Source organism: Petromyzon marinus, unplaced genomic scaffold (assembly GCF_048934315.1).
Source record: "Petromyzon marinus isolate PM22_M1 ecotype Great Lakes invasive population unplaced genomic scaffold, UKy_Petmar_22M1.pri1.0 PM_G_Scaffold_49, whole genome shotgun sequence".
NCBI lineage: Eukaryota > Metazoa > Chordata > Hyperoartia > Petromyzontiformes > Petromyzontidae > Petromyzon > Petromyzon marinus.
Window position 1 is genome coordinate 303,761 of NW_027423001.1, and position 20,281 is coordinate 324,041.

The 20,281-nt window shown below is 56.7% G+C and overlaps 1 protein-coding gene across 2 annotated transcripts in view; it reads left to right on the plus strand.

The window, feature by feature from the left end:
* The window catches only part of LOC142917410 (coxsackievirus and adenovirus receptor homolog), a 67,389-nt gene extending 47,696 nt beyond the window's left edge, over positions 1–19,693 (plus strand). Inside the window, exons 5-8 of one of the 2 annotated variants that reach the window (XM_076062068.1) lie at positions 588–701; positions 5,011–5,158; positions 6,398–6,437; positions 16,309–16,393. In XM_076062068.1, the coding sequence (XP_075918183.1) occupies positions 588–701; positions 5,011–5,158; positions 6,398–6,437; positions 16,309–16,314 (308 nt within the window). In that variant the 3' untranslated portion in view covers positions 16,315–16,393. Of the gene's footprint in view, positions 1–587; positions 702–5,010; positions 5,159–6,397; positions 6,438–16,308 lie in introns of both variants that reach the window. The other variant, XM_076062067.1, reaches the window with a different exon arrangement.
* The last annotated feature ends 588 nt before the right edge of the window (positions 19,694–20,281 follow it).

The window sequence follows — 20,281 nt, forward strand, 5'->3', positions numbered from 1 at the left end:
ACTCACCACACACAGACCCACAGACTCACCACACACAGAGACCCACAGACTCACCACACAGAGACCCACAGACTCACCACACAGAGACCCACAGACTCACCACACAGAGACCCATAGACTCACCACACACAGAGACCCATAGACTCACCACACAGAGACCCACAGACTCACCACACAGAGACCCACAGACTCACCACACAGAGACCCACAGACTCACCACACAGAGACCCATAGACTCACCACACACAGAGACCCACAGACTCACCACACACAGAGGCCCATAGACTCACCACACAGAGGCCCACAGACTCACCACACAGAGACCCACAGACTCACCACACAGAGACCCATAGACTTACCACACAGAGACCCATAGACTCACCACACACAGAGACCCATAGACTCACCACACAGAGACCCACAGACTCACCACACAGAGACCCACAGACTCACCACACAGAGACCCACAGACTCACCACACAGAGACCCACAGACTCACCACACACAGACCCACAGACTCACCACACACAGACCCACAGGAGTGAGCTCTCCGCTTGTTGATTCTCCCCGCTTGGTGCGGCACGCAGGAGGAACGCTGCGCATCAGCAACGCGAGCGAGAGCCACGCGGAGACCTATCGGTGCAACGCCAGCAACCGCGTGGGCTGGCGGTCGTGCGTCGTGACCCTCTCGCTCGTGAGCCGTGAGTCTGCCTCTCGCTACGCACGCGGGCGCCACGCGTGTGTGTGCGTGTGTGTGTGTGTGTGTGTACGTGGTCCGGCAAAACAACCCCCTACTTCCTCGCGGTGCCGGACGGGCAACTCTGTCGTGGACAGTGCTGTGGGGGGAGATCCAATTTTGATTGGCTCCTCCCCTCATGGCATATGTGTCCACCACAGGGGCTAAACGGGGGCTCTGGACGGGTGCGAGGGGCTGGTAACCCCTCCACCTTCAATTAATTACCACGAAACCACGAATTAAACTGAAATATGTAACTAATAAGCTTGTGCCGGAGGCCCCGGGGGGCCAGGCGTCTATGACGTCTCCTGGCCAAACCCCAATTGACGGAGCCAGGAGATTGAATACCTACCCTCGGGGCTACTCCAGAAACAACGAAAAGCCACTACGGGTGGCCACGTGGAATGTTCGAACGCTCACTGCAGAGGAGAGGCTGCCACTCCTCTGTCGGGAGCTGGACCGGTACCGCCTGGATCTATGCGGCATTCAGGAGGTCCGGTGGACCGGCTCTGGCTCCTGCCACCATGAGGGGTGGACAGTCCTCTACTCGGGGCAGCAGACTGCCAAACAACAGGATGTGGGTCTTCTTTTGAACAAAAGAATGAAGGGGGTGTGGGAGCGTGGCGGTGAGGTGTGGGAAGCTGTAAGCCCCAGGCTACTTTGGGCTCGCCTTCCCATCAACCGGAGGCGAGGAATGGTGGTCGTGGTTACTTATGCCCCCACCGAAGATGAACATCCGTGGAGGGATGCAGGCAAAGCCGATGAGTCAGATGCCTCTATGACCTCCTGTCACAGGTGCTGGCTAAAGTGGCCCCTCGGGATAGTCATCATGTTGGGTGACTTCAATGCCCGAGTTGGTCATGATACTGGCACCTGGTCTGGAGTGATTGGAGGGCATGGGCCAGATCAGCTCAATAACAATGGTAGGAGGCTGCTAGATTTTTGTGCAGCCCATGGGCTTGTAATTACCAACACGCTGTTCCGGCATCGGCGCATCCACACAACATCATGGATGCATGCCGGGTCCAAGCAAGAACATCTGCTGGACTACATAGTGACGGACCAGCGAATGCAAGCCCATGTCCTTGACACCAGGACCTACTGTGGAGCTGAACTGCCCTCTGACCATCGACTAGTCATCTGTAAGATGCGCCTGCCATTCTTCCACTCCGGTGGTGGGTGTACACCCAGGACCCCATTCCAACATAAAGTGGCCTGGTCTCAGTTATCTGATGAAAGTTGCAAGCGAGAATTTCATCATCGCTTGCGGCTGGGATTGGCATCGTCCCCGACTCCTCCTGATGTCGAGGGTAAATGGGCGAGGTTTAGGACTGTGACTCATGCAGCTGCAATGGCTGCTTTGGGTACGCGGTCCAGACCTCCCCAGAGACCCTGCCTAACAGAGGAGGTGTTCAGGATGGTTGAGAAAAAGCGACAGGCCCACTGTCATCGGTTACAGAATCCCACGTCAGAGAATGAGGAGGCTTACCGCAGCCTTCGCTCGGAGGTTCGGAGAGCCGTGAGGCGCTGCAAGGATGGGTGGTGGTCGCGGGTTGCTGAGGAGATGGAGTCTGCCTCAGTGGCCCGTGATCACAAATCTCTATTTAACTCCATCAAAAAAGTAACCTGCAGCGCCACACCTATTACCATCATTAGGGGAAAAAACGGTGATCCAATCTCCGACCCCCAGGAACAGGTTCGCAGATTTGCTGAGCATTTCTGTGAGGTCCTGGGGGAGGGAAAATCCCTCAGCCAGGAAAACATCGTGGCACAAAGTGAGGATGACCCTGCTGAGGCTACGGTGCCTCAAATATTGGAAGAAGTCACCCCCTGTGAGTGGCTGGCTGAGGTGCCATCTGCTGAGGAAGTATTGAAGGCGATCCGGAGTCTGAGACCAGGAAAGGCAGCGGGCAGAGATGATCTCCCAAGCGAAATGCTGAGGGAGGGTGGCGTTTGTGCACAGACTGCCCTATATGACATCATAACAACAGTCTGGACCACTGGACGGGTTCCGCAGGATTGGAAGGATGCCCTGGTGGTCCCCCTTTTTAAGAAGGGGGACCGCACAGACTGTAACAACTACAGGGGCATCTCACTCCTCAGTGTGCCGGGAAAGGTCCTGGCAAGGATTATTCAGCATCGCCTTGCCAGGCACGCTGAGGAGAGGCTTGCGGAGCCCCAATGCGGTTTCAGGAAAGGGCGGTCCTGCACAGATGCCATATTTTCTGTCCGTCTGCTACAGCAGAGGTGTAGGGAATTCTAACAAGACCTACATCTCTGCTTTATTGACCTGGTCAAGGCCTATGATACCATCAGTAGGCCTGGGCTCTGGGTCATTCTTCGTGCTTTTGGAGTACCTGACCCTCTGCTCACGATCATTAAGGACCTTCATGATGGTGAGCGGGCCCGGGTACAACTACGTGGCCGGGAGTCAGAGCCATTCCCTGTACACCTTGGGGTGCGACAGGGATGTCCTCTGGCTCCCACATTATTTAACATCTATTTTGACCACGTAGTTCGTGAAGCCTTCAATAGCTGTACCGGGGGAATCTCCATATGGTACAGATATAATGGGAGGCTAATCGATGCCCGGGTGCGGTCAAGGGATGGCTCCCTATTGCTCAACCACGTTATGTATGCTGATGATTTGGTAATAGCTGCTCAGTCAGAGGAAGAGTTGGATATGCTGCTGCTGAGACTGGAGCTAAGAGGTGGGGCCTTACCATCAGCCCCACCAAAACTAAGCACCTGCCTGGGTATTTTGTACCATCGGACACTCCACCCCCACAACTCCCAATCGGTGATGGGGCAGTTGTGGAGAGAGTGGAGAGTTTCCCATACCTGGGCAGTGTGCTTATGACTGGCTCCAGTTTAACAGCAGAGGTCTCACTCCGAATCAGTCGAGCGGCAATATCTTTTCATCGGTTGCGTAACGTTGTGTGGAAGCTACCTGGTCTGTCGCTCCGCACTAAGCTTCAGGTCTTCTCGGCCACGGTCATTCCCTCCCTTCTCTACGCTTGCGAAACGTGGACCCCCCTAATGGAACATCTTCGCCGGTTAGAAACATTTAGGCTGGCCTGCCTACGATCCATCCTGGGTTTAACCAGACTGGATTGTGTGAGGAGCTCACAAATCCTTCGAAGATCTGGGCAGGGTCCCATCGGTGAGCTCCTCCGGCAGGCAAGGCTGCGATGGCTGGGTCATGTAGCCCGCATGCCCAGCCACCGCATGCCGAAACAGCTTTTGTTTGGCCGGATTGAGGGGGCTCAGCGGGCGCGGCACGGGCTAGAGAAGAGATGGAGTGATGTGGTACAGGAGGACGTGGAGCTGAGTGGACTTGCCGATGACTGGTACCAGCGGTGTCAAGATCGGCCTCTGTGGAGGAGGCTCGTGAAGGATGCTACTGGGCAGTTGGAGGCAGTCGCCCTCCAACAACAACGGAGGGCGGAGGAGCGACGCTCAGAACAACGAGCGGAGCGCTGGGTGGCTAAAGCACAGCAGGTTGGCACAGTAGGGGGCACAGGTGGTGCATCAGGCAGTCATCTCAGTCAGTCGACCCGTGGCACCTGGGTCTGCCCCGTGACCTCCTGCCAGCGGGCGTTCGACACTTCACGTGGCCTCAGGGTACACATAGCCTGGCACAAGCGTCGTGGTGACGTCACCGCCACTTAGTGGCGAATGGCGGTTGTTGTGTGTACGTGTGTGTGTGTGTGCGTGTGGCTGTGCTACGAACCCGGCGACCCGGGGTTCGATTCCCGCTCACGGCCAACACCGCCGGTGACCATTATCTGAACCGGTCCCTGGGCCTCCGCTCGGTCGACACGGCCTCAAATGAGTACCTGGTGCGGTGTGTAAACATCGCCACTGGGGAGACAAAGGCGGCCGGGCGTGGTGCTGGCCACCCACCCCCTCGTGTACCGTTCCGGCTTTCATAGCTGCTGCTGCTCGCTAACAGCACTTGCCCCTACAGTCTGTTACAGACAGCACTTTCCCCTACAGTCTGTTACAGACAGCACTCGCCCTGACAGTCTGTTACAGACAGCACTTTCCCCTACAGTCTGTTACAGACAGCACTTGCCCCTACAGTCTGTTACAGACAGCACTTGCCCCTACAGTCTGTTACAGGCAGCACTCGCCCCTACAATCTGTTACAGACAGCACTTGCCCCTACAGTCTGTTAGAGACAGCACTTGCCCCTACAGTCTGTTACAGACAGCACTTTCCCCTACAGTCTGTGAAGGTTACGCGTGTGTGGGTGATCGTGTCGTGTGCAGCGAGCGCTAACGCCGGCGTCGTGACGGGCGCCGTGATGGGCGTGCTCCTCCTCCTCGTCGTCGTCGCCGCCATCGGCTTCCTCGTCCTGTACCCGCTGCTCAAGCGCAAGGCGGCGTGGGACCGAGACTACCGCCACAACGACATCCGGTGAGGGCCCACCCGCTCGCTCGCTCGCCCGCCCGCTAGCCCGGGCCGCCCGCTCACTTGCTTTACCCGCTCGCTTACCTGCTCGCTCGGCCACTGACCCACTCGCCCACTGACTCACTCACCCACTGACTCACTCGCCCACTGACCCACTCGCCCACTGACCCACTGACTCACTCGCCCACTGACCCACTCACCCACTCGCCTACTCGCCCACTGAATCACTCGCCCACTCGCCCACTTGCCCACTGACTCAGTCGCCCACTGACACACTCGCCCACTCGCCCACTGACCCACTCGCCCACTCGCCCACTGACCCACTGACCCACTCGCCCACTGACTCACTCGCCCACTGACCCACTCGCCCACTGACCCACTCGCCCACTGACCTACTCGCCCACTGACCCACTCACCCACTCGCCCACTGACCCATTCGCCAACTCGGCCTCTGACCCACTCGCCCACTGACCCACTCGCCCACTGACCCACTCGCCCACTGACCCACTCACCCACTCGCCCACTGACCCATTCGCCCACTCGGCCTCTGACCCACTCGCCCACTGACCCACTCGCCCACTGACCCACTCGCCCACTCGCCCACTGACCCATTAGCCCACTGACTCACTCGCCCACTGACTCACTCGCCCACTCGCCCACTGACCCACTCGCCCACTGACCCACTCACCCACTCGCCCACTGACCCACTCGCCCACTGACCCACTGACCCACTCGCCCACTGACCCACTCGCCCACTCGCCCACTGACCCACTCACCCACTCGCCCACTGACCCACTCGCCCACTGACCCACTGACTCACTCACCCACTGACCCACTCGCCCACTGACTCACTCGCCCACTGACCACACTCGCCCACTGACTCACTCGCCCACTGACTCACTCGCCCACTCGCACAGCTGCAGCAGCAGCGTTGGTCCGAATCTGCCTGAGATTCTCGGACGGTGACAGTCGGAGGACAAACTCCAGCAAGTGGAAGCGTCCGTGTGTGTGTGAGCATCAACTCGCTGAGCCCCTGCCCTCACTGCACCTCGGTGAAAGAGAGCTTCAGAGCTCATCGGATTCCTTTCCTCCTACAGCCTGAATACACATTCTTGATTCTGAGATTCTGAGCAGTCGTGACTTTAACAGATGGACGTTTGTCTGATCCCCTCCCTCACCTCCCTCCCTCTCTCCCTCACCTCCCTCACCTCCCTCACCTCCCTCCCTCTAAATTTCGATTTAAAGCTTTCGTAACTGCAATGATTCATCTTCTTTGGTTATTTCGGTAAAGTCACGTAGAATGAGAATAAAATAATAAATTGATCAAATGATATAACGCAATAATATTCTCACGACGTTTCGGCCACAACACAAGCGGCCTTCATCAGGTGAAGGGACGAGACTGTCTGGTAGGACAGCGCTGGAGTGAAAAAGCCACGTTCAGATCACGACCTTTAAGCTGTGTGAGAGGAAACAAAGCGCCTTGACAAAATAATTAGCATATAATTTAGCATTGAAATGGCTGAGTGATTAGCTTGTGACTGGTCACAGAAATGGCTATGTTAAAAGTTAAAGCATACACATCCGCAGAGGCACCCCTTGACAAAGGAATTAGCATAGAATTTAGCATTGAAATAGCTGAGTGATTAGCTTGTAACTGGTCACAGAAATAGCTATGTTAAAGTCAGAGCATACACATTCACCGAGGCACTTAGTACAAATCAAACAGGAGAATTTAGCATTGAAATAACTAGGCGAATTTAGCATTGAAATAACTGAGTGATTAGCTAGTGACTGGTCACAGAAATGGCTATGTTGAAGTCAAGGCCTACACATCTGAGCTATTCACAGTACTATATAGTGAACCAATAAAAAACTAAAATATAAATTACCTTAATGTTATCAATAAACTCTATATTCTCCAATCAGCTAAGCTACCAACAATAAGTCGTTATATATCACAATGCTATATGGCGAAAAAATGGGTGGATTCTTACCCTCAACTTTAGCAACACGGATAGCTACGGGTCCCGTTCAGACGGACGAGTTCATCCATGGTCGGAACAGAGGAGGGGGAGAGAGACAGCTGCGAGGCGCTATTATACTCTATGTTGTAAACCATACCATTAACCGTGGTGTGAGAGGTATTAAGAGTCAAGGCTGACGAAAGAGCTGCGGTCTGAAGGTCATCGTAAAATACAATTAATTAAGAACAGAAATGGTTTTAAACATCTTTCCAATGGTTACTAAGCCAGAATCCATCTTCTCGGTTGAAATTGTCTCTGTGCTTGTATATGTGAATGGCCTCATGAACGAATCTCTCATGGTAGCCGGTTGGTTTGCAAAGAACCTCCGTCTTGGAGAAGTCAATGTCATGTGAGCCCACTGAATTATAACAGTGATCTGCCACGGCAGAGGAGTTCGTTCTACCGTGTTTCAAGTCTGCTTTATGTTCGCAGATGCGGTCCGAGATATGTCGTTTGGTTTCTCCAATGTAGCTACTACCACAGAGCCACTTTAGTTTGTAAACGCCCGGGTACTGTATGTCTGGAACAGCATCTTTTACAGATGGAACTAAATCACGGATTTTATGTACTGTGTTGAATCGGACCTGGATCTTGTGTTTATTCAGGATTTTGGAGATCTTTTTAGTGACCCCTGCAATGTAGGGTAAGGTGATGGTTTTGAGTGGCTCCACAAGAGGATCCTTCTTCATGACTGGAGTGATGGCTTTGCGGATTGTGTAGTCGGAGTAACCATTAGCCCTGAGAGCCTGGTGTACGTGCTTGAGTTCACTGGTAATGTGTTCCTGGTCGGAAATGCATTGGGCTCTATGGTATAGAGTCTTGATGAGGGAGTTCTTCTGGGATGGATGGTGGTGGGAATCCGGTTTCAAGTAAGCATCTGTATGGGTAGCTTTCCTGTAGACAGAGTGGCTCATTGAACCATCATGTCTCCTTTTAATTAAGACATCCAAAAAGGGTAGTTTGCCATCTTTTTCGACCTCCATGGTAAATCTGATGGCTGGGTGTATGGAATTGATGTGGTCGCGGAATTGGTCTCGAGCAGGCTGGCCATGTGGCCAGATGACAAAGGTGTCATCAACGTACCTCTTCCATAAGGTCGGGCGTAGAGTGGCAGTCTGGATGGCGTCAGTTTCAAATTTTTCCATGAATTCGTTGGCTACAACCGGAGATAGGGGGGAGCCCATTGGCGTGCCCTCAGTTTGTTTGTAGAAAGTTCCATTCCAGGTGAAGTATGTGTTGGTTAAGCAATGTCTCACCAGGGGGGGTACATCATTATGCAGTCCTTGATGAACCAGGTCTTCAATGATAGCGATGGTGTCAGGTACGGGGACTTTGGTGAACAAGGACACCACATCAAAACTGACAAGCAGGTCGTCTGGGGACAGGGAAATGCCTTTGATTGTCAATACCAGGTGAGTAGAGTTTAGTACCGCAGAGGTGGTTTTACCAGTGAAAGGTCACAGTATATCAGCAAAGACGAACGTTTTGAATTATCTCAATTAAAAAAGAGGGATGATATTGTCGTCCTCTCAGCCGACAAGGGCAATGCCACTGTCATCATGGACAAAACAGAATATAACAACAAAATTCAAGAACTACTCAACGATGGCAGCTATACAAAAATAAAAAGAGATCTCACCAACAGCCTGGTCACCAAAACGAACAAAATCATCTCTGATTCAACAGCATTAATTGATGAGATCAAACAGTTCTCGTTGAAACCCTCTGCTGCCAGACCACCAAGATTATATGGCCTTCCAAAGATACACAAAGAAGATACACCCCTTCGTCCCATCGTCTCTACTATCAACTCCCCCACCTACAAACTGGCACGTTTTCTTGCTGATATACTGCGACCTTTCACTGGAAAAACCACCTCTGCGGTACTAAATTCTACTCACCTGGTATCGACAATCAAAGGCATTTCCCTGTCCCCAGACGACCTGCTTGTCAGTTTTGATGTGGTGTCCTTGTTCACCAAAGTCCCGGTACCTGACACCATCGCTATCATTGAAGACCTGGTTCATCAAGGACTGCAAACTGATGTACCCCCCCTGGTGAGACATTGCTTAACCAACACATACTTCACCTGGAATGGAGCTTTCAACAAACAAACTGAGGGCACCCCAATGGGCTCCCCCCTATCTCCGGTTGTAGCCAACGTATTCATGGAAAAAATTGAAACTGACGCCATCCAGACTGCCACTCTACGCACGACCTTATGGAAGAGGTACGTTGATGACACCTTTGTCATCTGGCCACATGGCCAGCCTGCTCTAGACCAATTCCGCGACCACATCAATTCCATACACCCAGCCATCAGATTTACCATGGAGGTCGAAAAAGATGGCAAACTACCCTTTTTGGATGTCTTAATTAAAATAAGACATGATGGTTCAATGAGCCACTCTGTCTACAGGAAAGCTACCCATACAGATGCTTACTTGAAACCGGATTCCCACCACCATCCATCCCAGAAGAACTCCCTCATCAAGACTCTATACCATAGAGCCCAATGCATTGCCGACCAGGAACACATTACCAGTGAACTCAAGCACGTTCACCAGGCTCTCAGGGCTAATGGTTACTCCGACTACACAATCCGCAAAGCCATCACTCCAGTCATGAAGTAGGATCCTCTTGTGGAGCCACTCAAAACCATCACCTTACCCTACATTGCAGGGGTCACTAAAAAGAGCTCCAAAATCCTGAATAAACACAAGATCCAGGTCCGATTCAACACAGAACATAAAATCCGTGATTTAATTCCATCTGTGAAAGATGCTGTTCCAGACATACAGTACCCGGGCGTTTACAAACTAAAGTGCCTCTGTGGTAGTAGCTACATTGGAGAAACCAAACGACATATCTCGGACCGCATCCGCGAACATAAAGCAGACTTGAAACACGATAGAACGAACTCCTCTGCCGTGGAAGATCACTGTTATAATTCAGTGGGCTCACATGACATTGACTTCTCCAAGACGGAGGTTCTTTGCAAACCAACCGGCTACCATGAGAGATTCGTTCATGAGGCCATTCACATATAAAAGCACAGAGACAATTTCAACCGAGAGGATGGATTCTGGCTTAGTAACCATTGGAAAGATGTTTTAAACCATTTCTGTTCTTAATTAATTGTATTTTACGATGACCTTCAGACCGCAGCTCTTTCGCCAGCCTTGACTCTTAATACCTCTCACACCACGGTTAATGGTATTGTTTACAACATAGAGTATAATAGCGCCTCGCAGCTGTCTCTCTCCCCCTCCTCTGTTCCGACCATGGATGAACTCGTCCGTCTGAACGGGGCCCGTAGCTATCCGTGTTGCTAAAGTTGAGGGTAAGAATCCACCCATTTTTTCGCCATATAGCATTGTGATATATAACGACTTATTGTTGGTAGCTTAGCTGATTGGAGAATATAGAGTTTATTGATAACATTAAGGTAATTTATATTTTAGTTTTTTATTGGTTCACTATATAGTACTTTGAATAGCTCAGATGTGTAGGCATTGACTTCAACATAGCCATTTCTGTGACCAGTCACTAGCTAATCACTCAGTTATTTCAATGCGAAATTCGCCTAGTTATTTCAATGCTAAATTCTCCTGTTTGATTTGTACTAAGTGCCTCGGTGAATGTGTATGCTCTGACTTTAACATAGCTATTTCTGTGACCAGTTACAAGCTAATCACTCAGCTATTTCAATGCTAAATTCTATGCTAATTCCTTTGTCAAGGGGTGCCTCTGCGGATGTGTATGCTTTAACTTAGCTATTTCAATGCTAAATTCTATGCTAATTCCTTTGTCAAGGGGTGCCTCTGCGGATGTGTATGCTTTAACTTTTAACATAGCTATTTCTGTGACCAGTCACAAGCTAATCACTCAGCCATTTCAATGCTAAATTATATGCTAACTCCCTCCCTCTCTCCCTCACCTCCCTCACCTCCCATCTCTCACCTCACCTCCTTCACCTCCCTCACCTCCCTCACCTCACCTCCCTCTCTCACCTCCCTCACCTCCCTCACCTCTCTCACCTCCCTCACCTCCCTCCCTCACCTCCCTCACCTCCCTCACCTCCCTCATCTCACCTCACCTCCCTTACCTCCCTCCCTCACCTCCCTCACCTCCCTCACCTCCCTCATCTCACCTCACCTCCCTCACCTCCCTCCCTCATCTCCCCTCTCCCCTCACCTCCCCTCTCCACCTCACCTCCTTCACCTCCCTCACCTCCCTCCCTCCCTCACCTCCTTCACCTCCCTCCACCTCCCTCCCTCCCTCACCTCCCTCACCTCCCTCACCTCCCTCACCTCACCTCCCTCACCTCCCTCCCTCACCTCCTTCACCTCCTTCACCTTACCTCCCTCACCTCACCTCACCTCCCTCTCTCCCTCACCTCCCTCACCTCACTCACCTCCGGCACCTCACCTCCCTCACCTCACCTCCCTCCCTCACCTCCCTCACCCCCTCACCTCCCTTTCTCACCTCCCTCACCTCACCTCCCTCCCTCACCTCCCTCACCTCCCTCCCTCACCTCCCTCACCTCCCTCACCTCCCTTTCTCACCTCCTCACCTCACCTCCCTCCCTCACCTCCCTCACCTCCCGCACCTCACCTCCCTCACCTCACCTCCCTCCCTCACCTCCCTCACCTCCCTCACCTCCCTTTCTCACCTCCCTCACCTCACCTCCCTCCCTCACCTCCCTCACCTCCCCTCCCTCACCTCCCTCACCTCCCTCACCTCCCTTCTCTCACCTCCCTCACCTCACTTCCCTCCCTCACCTCCCTCACCTCCCTCACCTCACTCCCTCACCTCCCTCACCTCCCTCACCTCCCTCCCTCACCTCCCTCACCTCCCTCACCTTACCTCCCTCACCTCACCTCACCTCCCTCTCTCCCTCACCTCCCTCACCTCACTCACCTCCCTCACCTCACCTCCCTCACCTCCCTCACCTCCCTCCCTCACCTCCCTCACCTCCCTCCCTCACCTCCCTCACCTCACCTCCCTCCCTCACCTCCCTCACCTCCCTCACCTGCCTCCCTCACCTCCCTCACCTCCCTCTCCTCCCTCACCTCCCTCACCTCCCCTCCCTCACCTCACCTCCCTCACCTCCCTCACCTCCCCTCCCTCACCTCACCTCCCTCCCTCACCTCCCTCACCTCCCTCACCTCCCTCCCTCACCTCCCTCACCTCCCTTTCTCACCTCCCTCACCTCACCTCCCTCCCTCACCTCCCTCACCTCCCTCCCTCACCTCCCTCACCTCCCTCACCTCCCTTTCTCACCTCCCCTCACCTCACCTCCCTCCCTCACCTCCCTCACCTCCCGCACCTCACCTCCCTCACCTCACCTCCCTCCCTCACCTCCCTCACCTCCCTCACCTCCCTTTCCTCACCTCCCTCACCTCACCTCCCTCCCTCACCTCCCTCACCTCCCTCCCTCACCTCCCTCACCTCCTCACCTCCCTTTCTCACCTCCCTCACCTCACCTCCCCTCACCTCCCTCACCTCCCTCACTCACCTCCCTCACCTCCCTCCCTCCCTCCCTCCCTCCCTCACCTCCCTCACCTCCCTCACCTTACCTCCCTCACCTCACCTCACCTCCCTCTCTCCCTCACCTCCCTCACCTCACTCACCTCCCTCACCTCACCTCCCTCACCTCCCTCACCTCCCTCCCTCACCTCCCTCACCTCCCTCCCTCACCTCCTCACCTCACCTCCCTCCCTCACCTCCCTCACCTCCCTCCCTCACCTCACCTCACCTCCCTCACCTGCCTCCCTCACCTCCCTCACCTCCCTCTCCTCCCTCACCTCCCTCACCTCCCTCCCTCACCTCACCTCCCTCACCTCACTCACCTCCCCTCCCTCACCTCACCTCCCTCCCTCACCTCCCTCACCTCCCTCACCTCCCTCCCTCACCTCCCTCACCTCCCTCCACCTCCCTCCCTCACCTCCCTCACCTCCCTCACCTCCCTCTCTCACCTCCCTCACCTCACCTTCCTCCCTCACCTCCCTCACCTCCCTCACCTCCCTCACCTCACCTCCCTCACCTCCCTCACCTCACCTCACCTCCCTCACCTCCCTTTCTCACCTCCCTCACCTCACCTCCCTCCCTCACCTCTCTCACCTCCCTCACCTCACCTCCCTCCCCTCCCTCACCTCCCTCCCTCACCTCCCTCACCTCCCTCACCTTACCTCCCTCACCCACCCACCCCCTCTCTCCTCACCTCCCCACCTCACTCACCTCCCTCACCTCACCTCCCTCCCCTCCCTCCCCTCCCTCCCTCACCTCCCTCACCTCCCTCCCTCACCCTCCCTCACCTCACCTCCCTCCCTCACCTCCCTCACCTCCCCTCCCTCACCTCACCTCACCTCCCTCACCTGCCTCCCTCACCTCCCTCACCTCCCTCACCTCCCTCACCTCCTCACCCCCTCACCTCACCTCACCTCCCTCACCTCCCTTCTCACCTCCCTCACCTCACCTCCCTCCCTCACCTCTCTCACCTCCCTCACCTCACCTCCCTCACCTCCCTCACCTCCCTCACCCTCCCTCCCTCACCTCCCTCACCTCCCTCCACCTTACTCCCTCACCTCACCCACCTCCTCTCTCTCCTCACCTCCCTCACCTCACTCACCTCCCTCACCTCACCTCCCTCACCTCCTCCCCTCCCTCCCTCACCTCCCTCACCTCCCTCCCTCACCTCCTCACCTCACCTCCTCCTCACCTCCCTCACCTCCCCTCCCTCACCTCACCTCACCTCCCTCACCTGCCTCCCTCACCTCCCTCACCTCACCTCCCTCACCTCCCTCACCTCCCTCACCTCCCTCCCTCACCTCCCTCACCTTACCTCCCTCACCTCACCTCACCTCCCCTCTCCTCACCTCCCTCACCTCACTCACCTCCCTCACCTCACCTCCCCTCACCTCCCTCCCCTCCTCCCTCACCTCCCTCACCTCCCTCCCTCACCTCCCTCACCTCACCTCCCTCCCTCACCTCCCCTCCCTCACCTCACCTCACCTCCCTCACCTGCCTCCCTCACCTCCCTCACCTCCCTCTCCTCCCTCACCTCCCTCACCTCCCTCCCTCACCTCACCTCCCTCACCTCCCCTCCCTCACCTCACCTCCCTCCCTCACCTCCCTCACCTCCCTCACCTCCCTCCCTCACCTCCCTCACCTCCCTCACCCCCCTCCCTCCCTCACCTCCCTCACCTCCCTCACCTCCCTCTCTCACCTCCTCACCTCACCCTTCCTCCCTCACCTCCCTCACCTCCCTCACCTCCCCTCACCTCACTCCCTCACCTCCCTCACCTCACCTCCCTCACCTCCCTCACCTCCCTCCCTCACCTCCCTCACCTCCCTCCCTCACCTCACCTCACCTCTCTCACCTCCCTCCCTCACTCCTCACCTCCCTCTCCTCACCTCCCTCACCTCACCTTCCTCCCTCACCTCCCTCACCTCCCTCACCTCCCTCACCTCACCTCCCCTCACCTCCCTCACTCACCTCCCTCACCTCCCTCACCTCCCTCCCTCACCTCACCTCACCTCCCTCCCTCCCTCACCTCCCTCACCTCACTCACCTCCCTCACCTCACCCTCACCCCCTCCCCTCCCTCCCTCCCTCACCTCCCTCACCTCCCTCCCTCACCTCCCTCACCTCACCTCCCTCCCTCACCTCCCTCACCTCCCCTCCCTCACCTCACCTCACCTCCCTCACCTGCCTCCCTCACCTCCCTCACCTCCCTCTCCTCCCTCACCCCCTCACCCCCTCCCTCACCTCCCCCCACCTCCCTCCCTCCCCTCCCTCACCTCCCTCCCTCACCTCCCTCACCTCCCTCACCTCCCTCCCTCCCCTCCCTCACCTCCCTCACCCCACCCTCCCTCCCCTCCTCCCCACCTCCCTCACCTCCCTCGCTCACCTCCCTCACCTCACCTCCTCCCTCACCTCCCTCACCTCCCTCACCTCCCTCACTCCCAAAGATAGAAGATAAGATAAGAAAGATAAGAAAGATAAGAAGATAAACCCTCACACCCTCACCCACCACCCCACCTCAACCCCACTCACCCACCCTCCCACCCCACCCTCCCTCACCTCACCCTCACCTCCCCTCACCTCCCACCCTCCCCCTCACCCTCACCACCCACCCTCACACCTCACCTCAACCACCCTCACCTCCCTCACTCACCTCCCACTCACCTCCCTCACCTCCCCTCACCTCCCTCACCTCACCTCCCTCACCTCCTCACCTCACCTCCCTCACCTCCCTCACCTCCCCTCCCTCACCTCCCTCCCTCACCTCACCTCACCTCTCTCACCTCCCTCCCTCACCTCCCTCACCTCCCTCTCTCACCTCCCTCACCCCCTCACCTCCCTCACCTCCCTCCCTCACCTCACCTCACTCTCTCACCTCCCTCCCCACCTCCCTCACCTCCCTCTCTCACCTCCCTCACCTCCCTCACCTCCCTCACCTCCCTCCCTCACTCCCTCACCTCCCCTCACCTCCCTCACCTCACCTCAACCTCCCTCACCTCACCTCCCTCACCTCCCTCACCTCACCTCCCTCACCTCCCTCACCTCACCTCCCTCACCTCCCTCACCTCACCTCCCTCACCTCCCTCCCTCCCTCCTCACCTCCCTCACCTCCCTCCCTCACCTCACCTCACCTCTCTCACCTCCCTCCCTCACCTCCCTCACCTCCCTCTCTCACCTCCCTCACCTCCCTCACCTCCCCTCACCTCCCTCCCTCCCTCACCTCACCTCTCTCACCTCCCTCCCTCACCTCCCTCACCTCACCTCCCCTCCCTCACCTCCCTCACCTCCCTCACCTCCCTCACCTCCCCTCCCTCACCTCACCTCACCCTCCCTCACCTCCCCTCCCTCACCTCACCTCCCTCCCTCACCCTTCCTCCTCACCTCCTCCCTCACCTCCCCTCTCTCACCTCCCTCACCTCCCTCCCTCACCTCCCTCACCCTCACCTCCACTCACCTCCCTCACCTCCCTCACCTCCCTCCCTCACCTCACCTCCCTCACCTCCCTCCCTCACCTCCCTCACCTCCCTCACCTCCCTCACCTCCCTCCCTCACCTCCCTCACCTCCCTCACCTCCCTCACCTCCCTCACCTCCCACCGCAGGATTGACGCCCGCGACCCGCGACCCGCCCGGCACCGGCACCTCCGTCGGCCTCCCGGCACCGGCGCCCCCCGACGGCCTCCCGGCGCTCCGCCGGGCCCCGGGCGGGTCGCCCCACGGGCGAGCGGAGGACCGCGCCGGGGCCGGGGCCTCCTCCGGCGCGAGGGGGGGGGAGAGCGGCCCGTGAGAGCGTCGCCGTTCCGTCGTGCGGCGGCGACCTCTCGGCTCGCTCCCGGTTCTCGGAGGGGGGGGGGCGGGGGTGGGGGGGGGCTTGTGGGACGGCGAGCGAGAGACCCCCGAAGCCCGATTGAATCGGCGGCGTCGGGAGCCCTCCGTTGGCGTCGCGTCGCGGACCCGGTAAACGAAAGCGACGTTTCAAACGAAGGCGGAACGACGCGTCAGGCGGTGAACGTCGTCGCCGCCGCGAATCGCCGAACGGTAATCCGGAGAGAGAGAGAGGGAGAGTGGGTAGCGGTGGGGGTGGTGGCGGTTCCGGTTAGACGTGCGATCACGATTTCAATTTTGTCAGCGCGTAGCTCCCAGCGGCGAACGTGCCGCGCGCCTCTCTCGCCCGCCTCCCCCTCCACCCCGACGCGTGATCGGTCGATGGTGGAATCGGCAGGGCGGGCGGGCGAGCGAGTTGGGCGAAAGGTTTGTTCAGTGTCGGGGGGGTTCCGGATTAGAGAATCGAATCTTAAAATCTGTCGATTTTTGCTTTAAAAAATAAATAAAAAATTTGCACAATTTAACCCCGCGGCTTATCGCGAGCCAAACCGCCGTGCGGCAGACGAGGGGGGCGTGGCCTGTTGGGGTGGGCGGGGCACGGCGAGGGGGTTTCCGGCCTTCGCGAGGCTGCAATTGGCTTGTCGCGGGTGACTCCGTCCGCTCGCAAGCGAGTTTGGGTTCCAGAGGGGCCGTTCCCGAAGTCGCTTTGTTGGCGAGCCCAAAATTTGGTTCGCGAGTCCAACGTTGAGCCCCGTCGATTCGCTCGCTCGGCGCGGCATCGCAAGCGGGCGGCGGTGGTCGGCACGCTCCCGGCAACGGCGCCGCATTCCGCGGTATAACAGGCGCGTAGCGACGGGACACGTTGTACACGGTGACGGTGCACGTTGTACACCGTGACGGTGGTGATGGTGCACGCTCTACACCGTGACGGTGGTGACGGTGCACGTTCTACACCGTGACGGTGCACGTTCTACACCGTGACGGTGTCACGCTCTACACCGTGACGATGCACGTTGTACACGGTGACGGTGGTGACGGTGCACGTTCTACACGGTGACGGTGCACGTTGTACACCGTGACGGTGGTGACGGTGCACGTTCTACACGGTGACGGTGCACGTTGTACACCGTGACGGTGGTGACGGTGTACACGGTGACAGTGTCACGTTCTACACCGTGACGGTGGTGACGGTGCACGTTCTGCAACTTGCCGTGTTGCTGTGGAGTTTCGTGTCGAGCTGAGGGGGTGGGAGGGACCCGCATTGAATAGAGAAGGGGGGAGGCTGGGGGGGTGAGTTGCCTCTTGTGGTCTGGAAGTTCACCGGCCTTGCCTCGGGCGAAGCCTCTGGGCGTCACACACAGTGACGCTTTTTCCTTTCGCGTTGAACCCAGAACACGGTGGGTCACGGCGGTGGGTCAAAGTCAACGGGTTCCTTTAGGAGGCTTTCACGACCGATATCATCCGCAACGGAGGTGTTTTGGGGGTTAGACGGCGTGAATATTTAAACGGGTCGTGAAAGACCCGCCAACCACCGGACGCAGCCAACGAGCAAGGGTTGTCAACGTCAACAGAACGTGGCAAATTCGTCACCGGTTGTGCGCGTGTTTGATTGTGCACAGTCGTCTATTCGTTTCGTTGTTTTAGTTGACGTCATTAAATTTTTACGCGGAAATTTGCAAAAAAATGTATTCCGTGTCAACGCTCAAAACAAGTGGTGTGTGGGGTGCGGAGTCGGTGGTGGAGATTCCACATCCCTACTGGGGGGGGGGGGGCAGAGCCAAGCCACAACATTTACAATCCGAGTGCCGTGACGTTTCGCCAGTAATTACAACCGGCTTCATCAGGTCGACAGCCAGACTTGTGGAGCAGTCCACCAGTTTCGTTCCTTGTACGTAGCCGGCCGTGCGCTAACCGGAGGTGCGGAGCGGTGGCGCAGCAGTTAGCGCCACGCTGCACTGCGAACCCGGCGACCCACAGTTCACTTCCCGCTCACGGCCACCGGCACCGGCGACGATTTGTTGTCATCCGGTCCCGGGCAACCCCCTAGGTCGACTTAGCCTTACATGAGTAATCTGGTGTAGTGTGTATACATCGGCCTCGAGGGAGACAAAGGCAGCCGGGCGTGGTGCCGGCCACCCACCCCCTCTTGTTCTGTGCCGGCCTTCGTAGGTGCTGCTCGCTACACTGGGGGTCTTTGTGTGTGGTAGCACCAGGACTAGATGTGTGGAATCTGTCCACTTTTGGCTGGGTTGGCAGTGGTGAGCAACTTTGTGGACTCGTGGTGAGCTATTCTTTCTGTGTGCCAGTGGTGAGCTGTTCTCTCTGTGTGCCAGTGGTGAGCTGCTCTCTCTCTGTGTGCCAGTGGTGAGCTGTTCTCTCTGTGTGGCAGTGGTGAGCTGTTCTCTCTCTGTGCCAGTGGTGAGCTGTTCTCTCTGTGTGCCAGTGGTGAGCTGTTCTCTCTGTGCCAGTGGTGAGCTGTTCTCTTTGTGTGTGCCAGTGGTGAGCTGTTCTCTCTGTGCCAGTGGTGAGCTGTTCTCTCTCTCTGTGTGTGCCAGTAGTGAGCTGTTCTCTCTGTGTGTCAGTGGTGAGCTGTTCTCTCTGTGTGTCAGTGGTGAGCTGTTCTCTCTGTGTGTGCCAGTGGTGAGCTGTTCTCTCTGTGTGCCAGTGGTGAGCTGTTCTCTCTGTGTACCAGTAGTGAGCTGTTCTATCGCTGTGCCAGTGGTGAGCTGTTCTCTGTGTGTGCTAGTTGTGAGCTGTTCTCTCTCTGTGTGCCAGTGGTGAGCTGTTCTCTGTGTGCTAGTGGTGAGCTGTTTTCTCTGTGTGCCAGTGGTGAGCTGTTCTCTCTGTGTCATTGGTGAGCTGTTCTCTCTGTGTGTGTGCCAGTGGTGAGGCCGTCGCCGTGCCGGTGAGTGGGTTAATCCGGCGTCTGCCGTTCCTCACCGCCCCTGTACAGCTTTCACACTAACAACAACTATTCTCTCCGCCTGATGAAGGCCGCTCGTGTTGCCATCGAAACGTCGTGGGCTTTTTTGGCTTTTGTTATTTTCCCAGTGATTATTTAACATGTTTACTATCTAATTTTTGCCGCGTTATTTTTATTTTCTATCTACCGTTACTTCATCGAAAGGACCAAGAATCACCAATAAAACCCTCAAGGCCGTCCCGTGTCTTTCCGTGTCTCTCTGTGTCTCTCCGTGTCTCTCTGTGTCTCCGCGTGTCTCTCTGCGTATCTCTCCGTGTCTCTCCGTGTCCTTGTCTCTCCACGTCTCTCCGTGTCTCTCCGCGTCTCTCCCTGTCTCTCCGTGTCTCTCCGTGTCTCTCCGTGTCTCCGCGTGTCTCTCCGTGTCTCTCTGTGTCTCCGCGTGCGCTCGCTGCGCGTGGAGCGACCCGCGTCACAGACTCACGCGCTATCTTCCTTTCTCTTCGCCGCCCGCCCGCCCTTCTCTGTCTCTCCTCCTCCCTCTCCGTGACCTCGTCGCCCATCGAGTCGACGAGCGACGAGCGGCCAAATTCAACGGCGCGCCGGCCAGCGGGGTGGAAGGCCGGACACACTGGACATACAGCTGTCTCGGGTGTGGACCAATCAAATTCAAGGACAGTGCATATTATTATCAGAGTTTTGCATTTTGACTGCTTGTGTTGTGGTTATTGCAAACATGATGACTTGAATAAAGGTGTCAGTGTTTGTGCCAGTTAAAAGGGTAAAACCTATTCCTACACTCACTAACTCACCCGCTCACTCACCCGCTC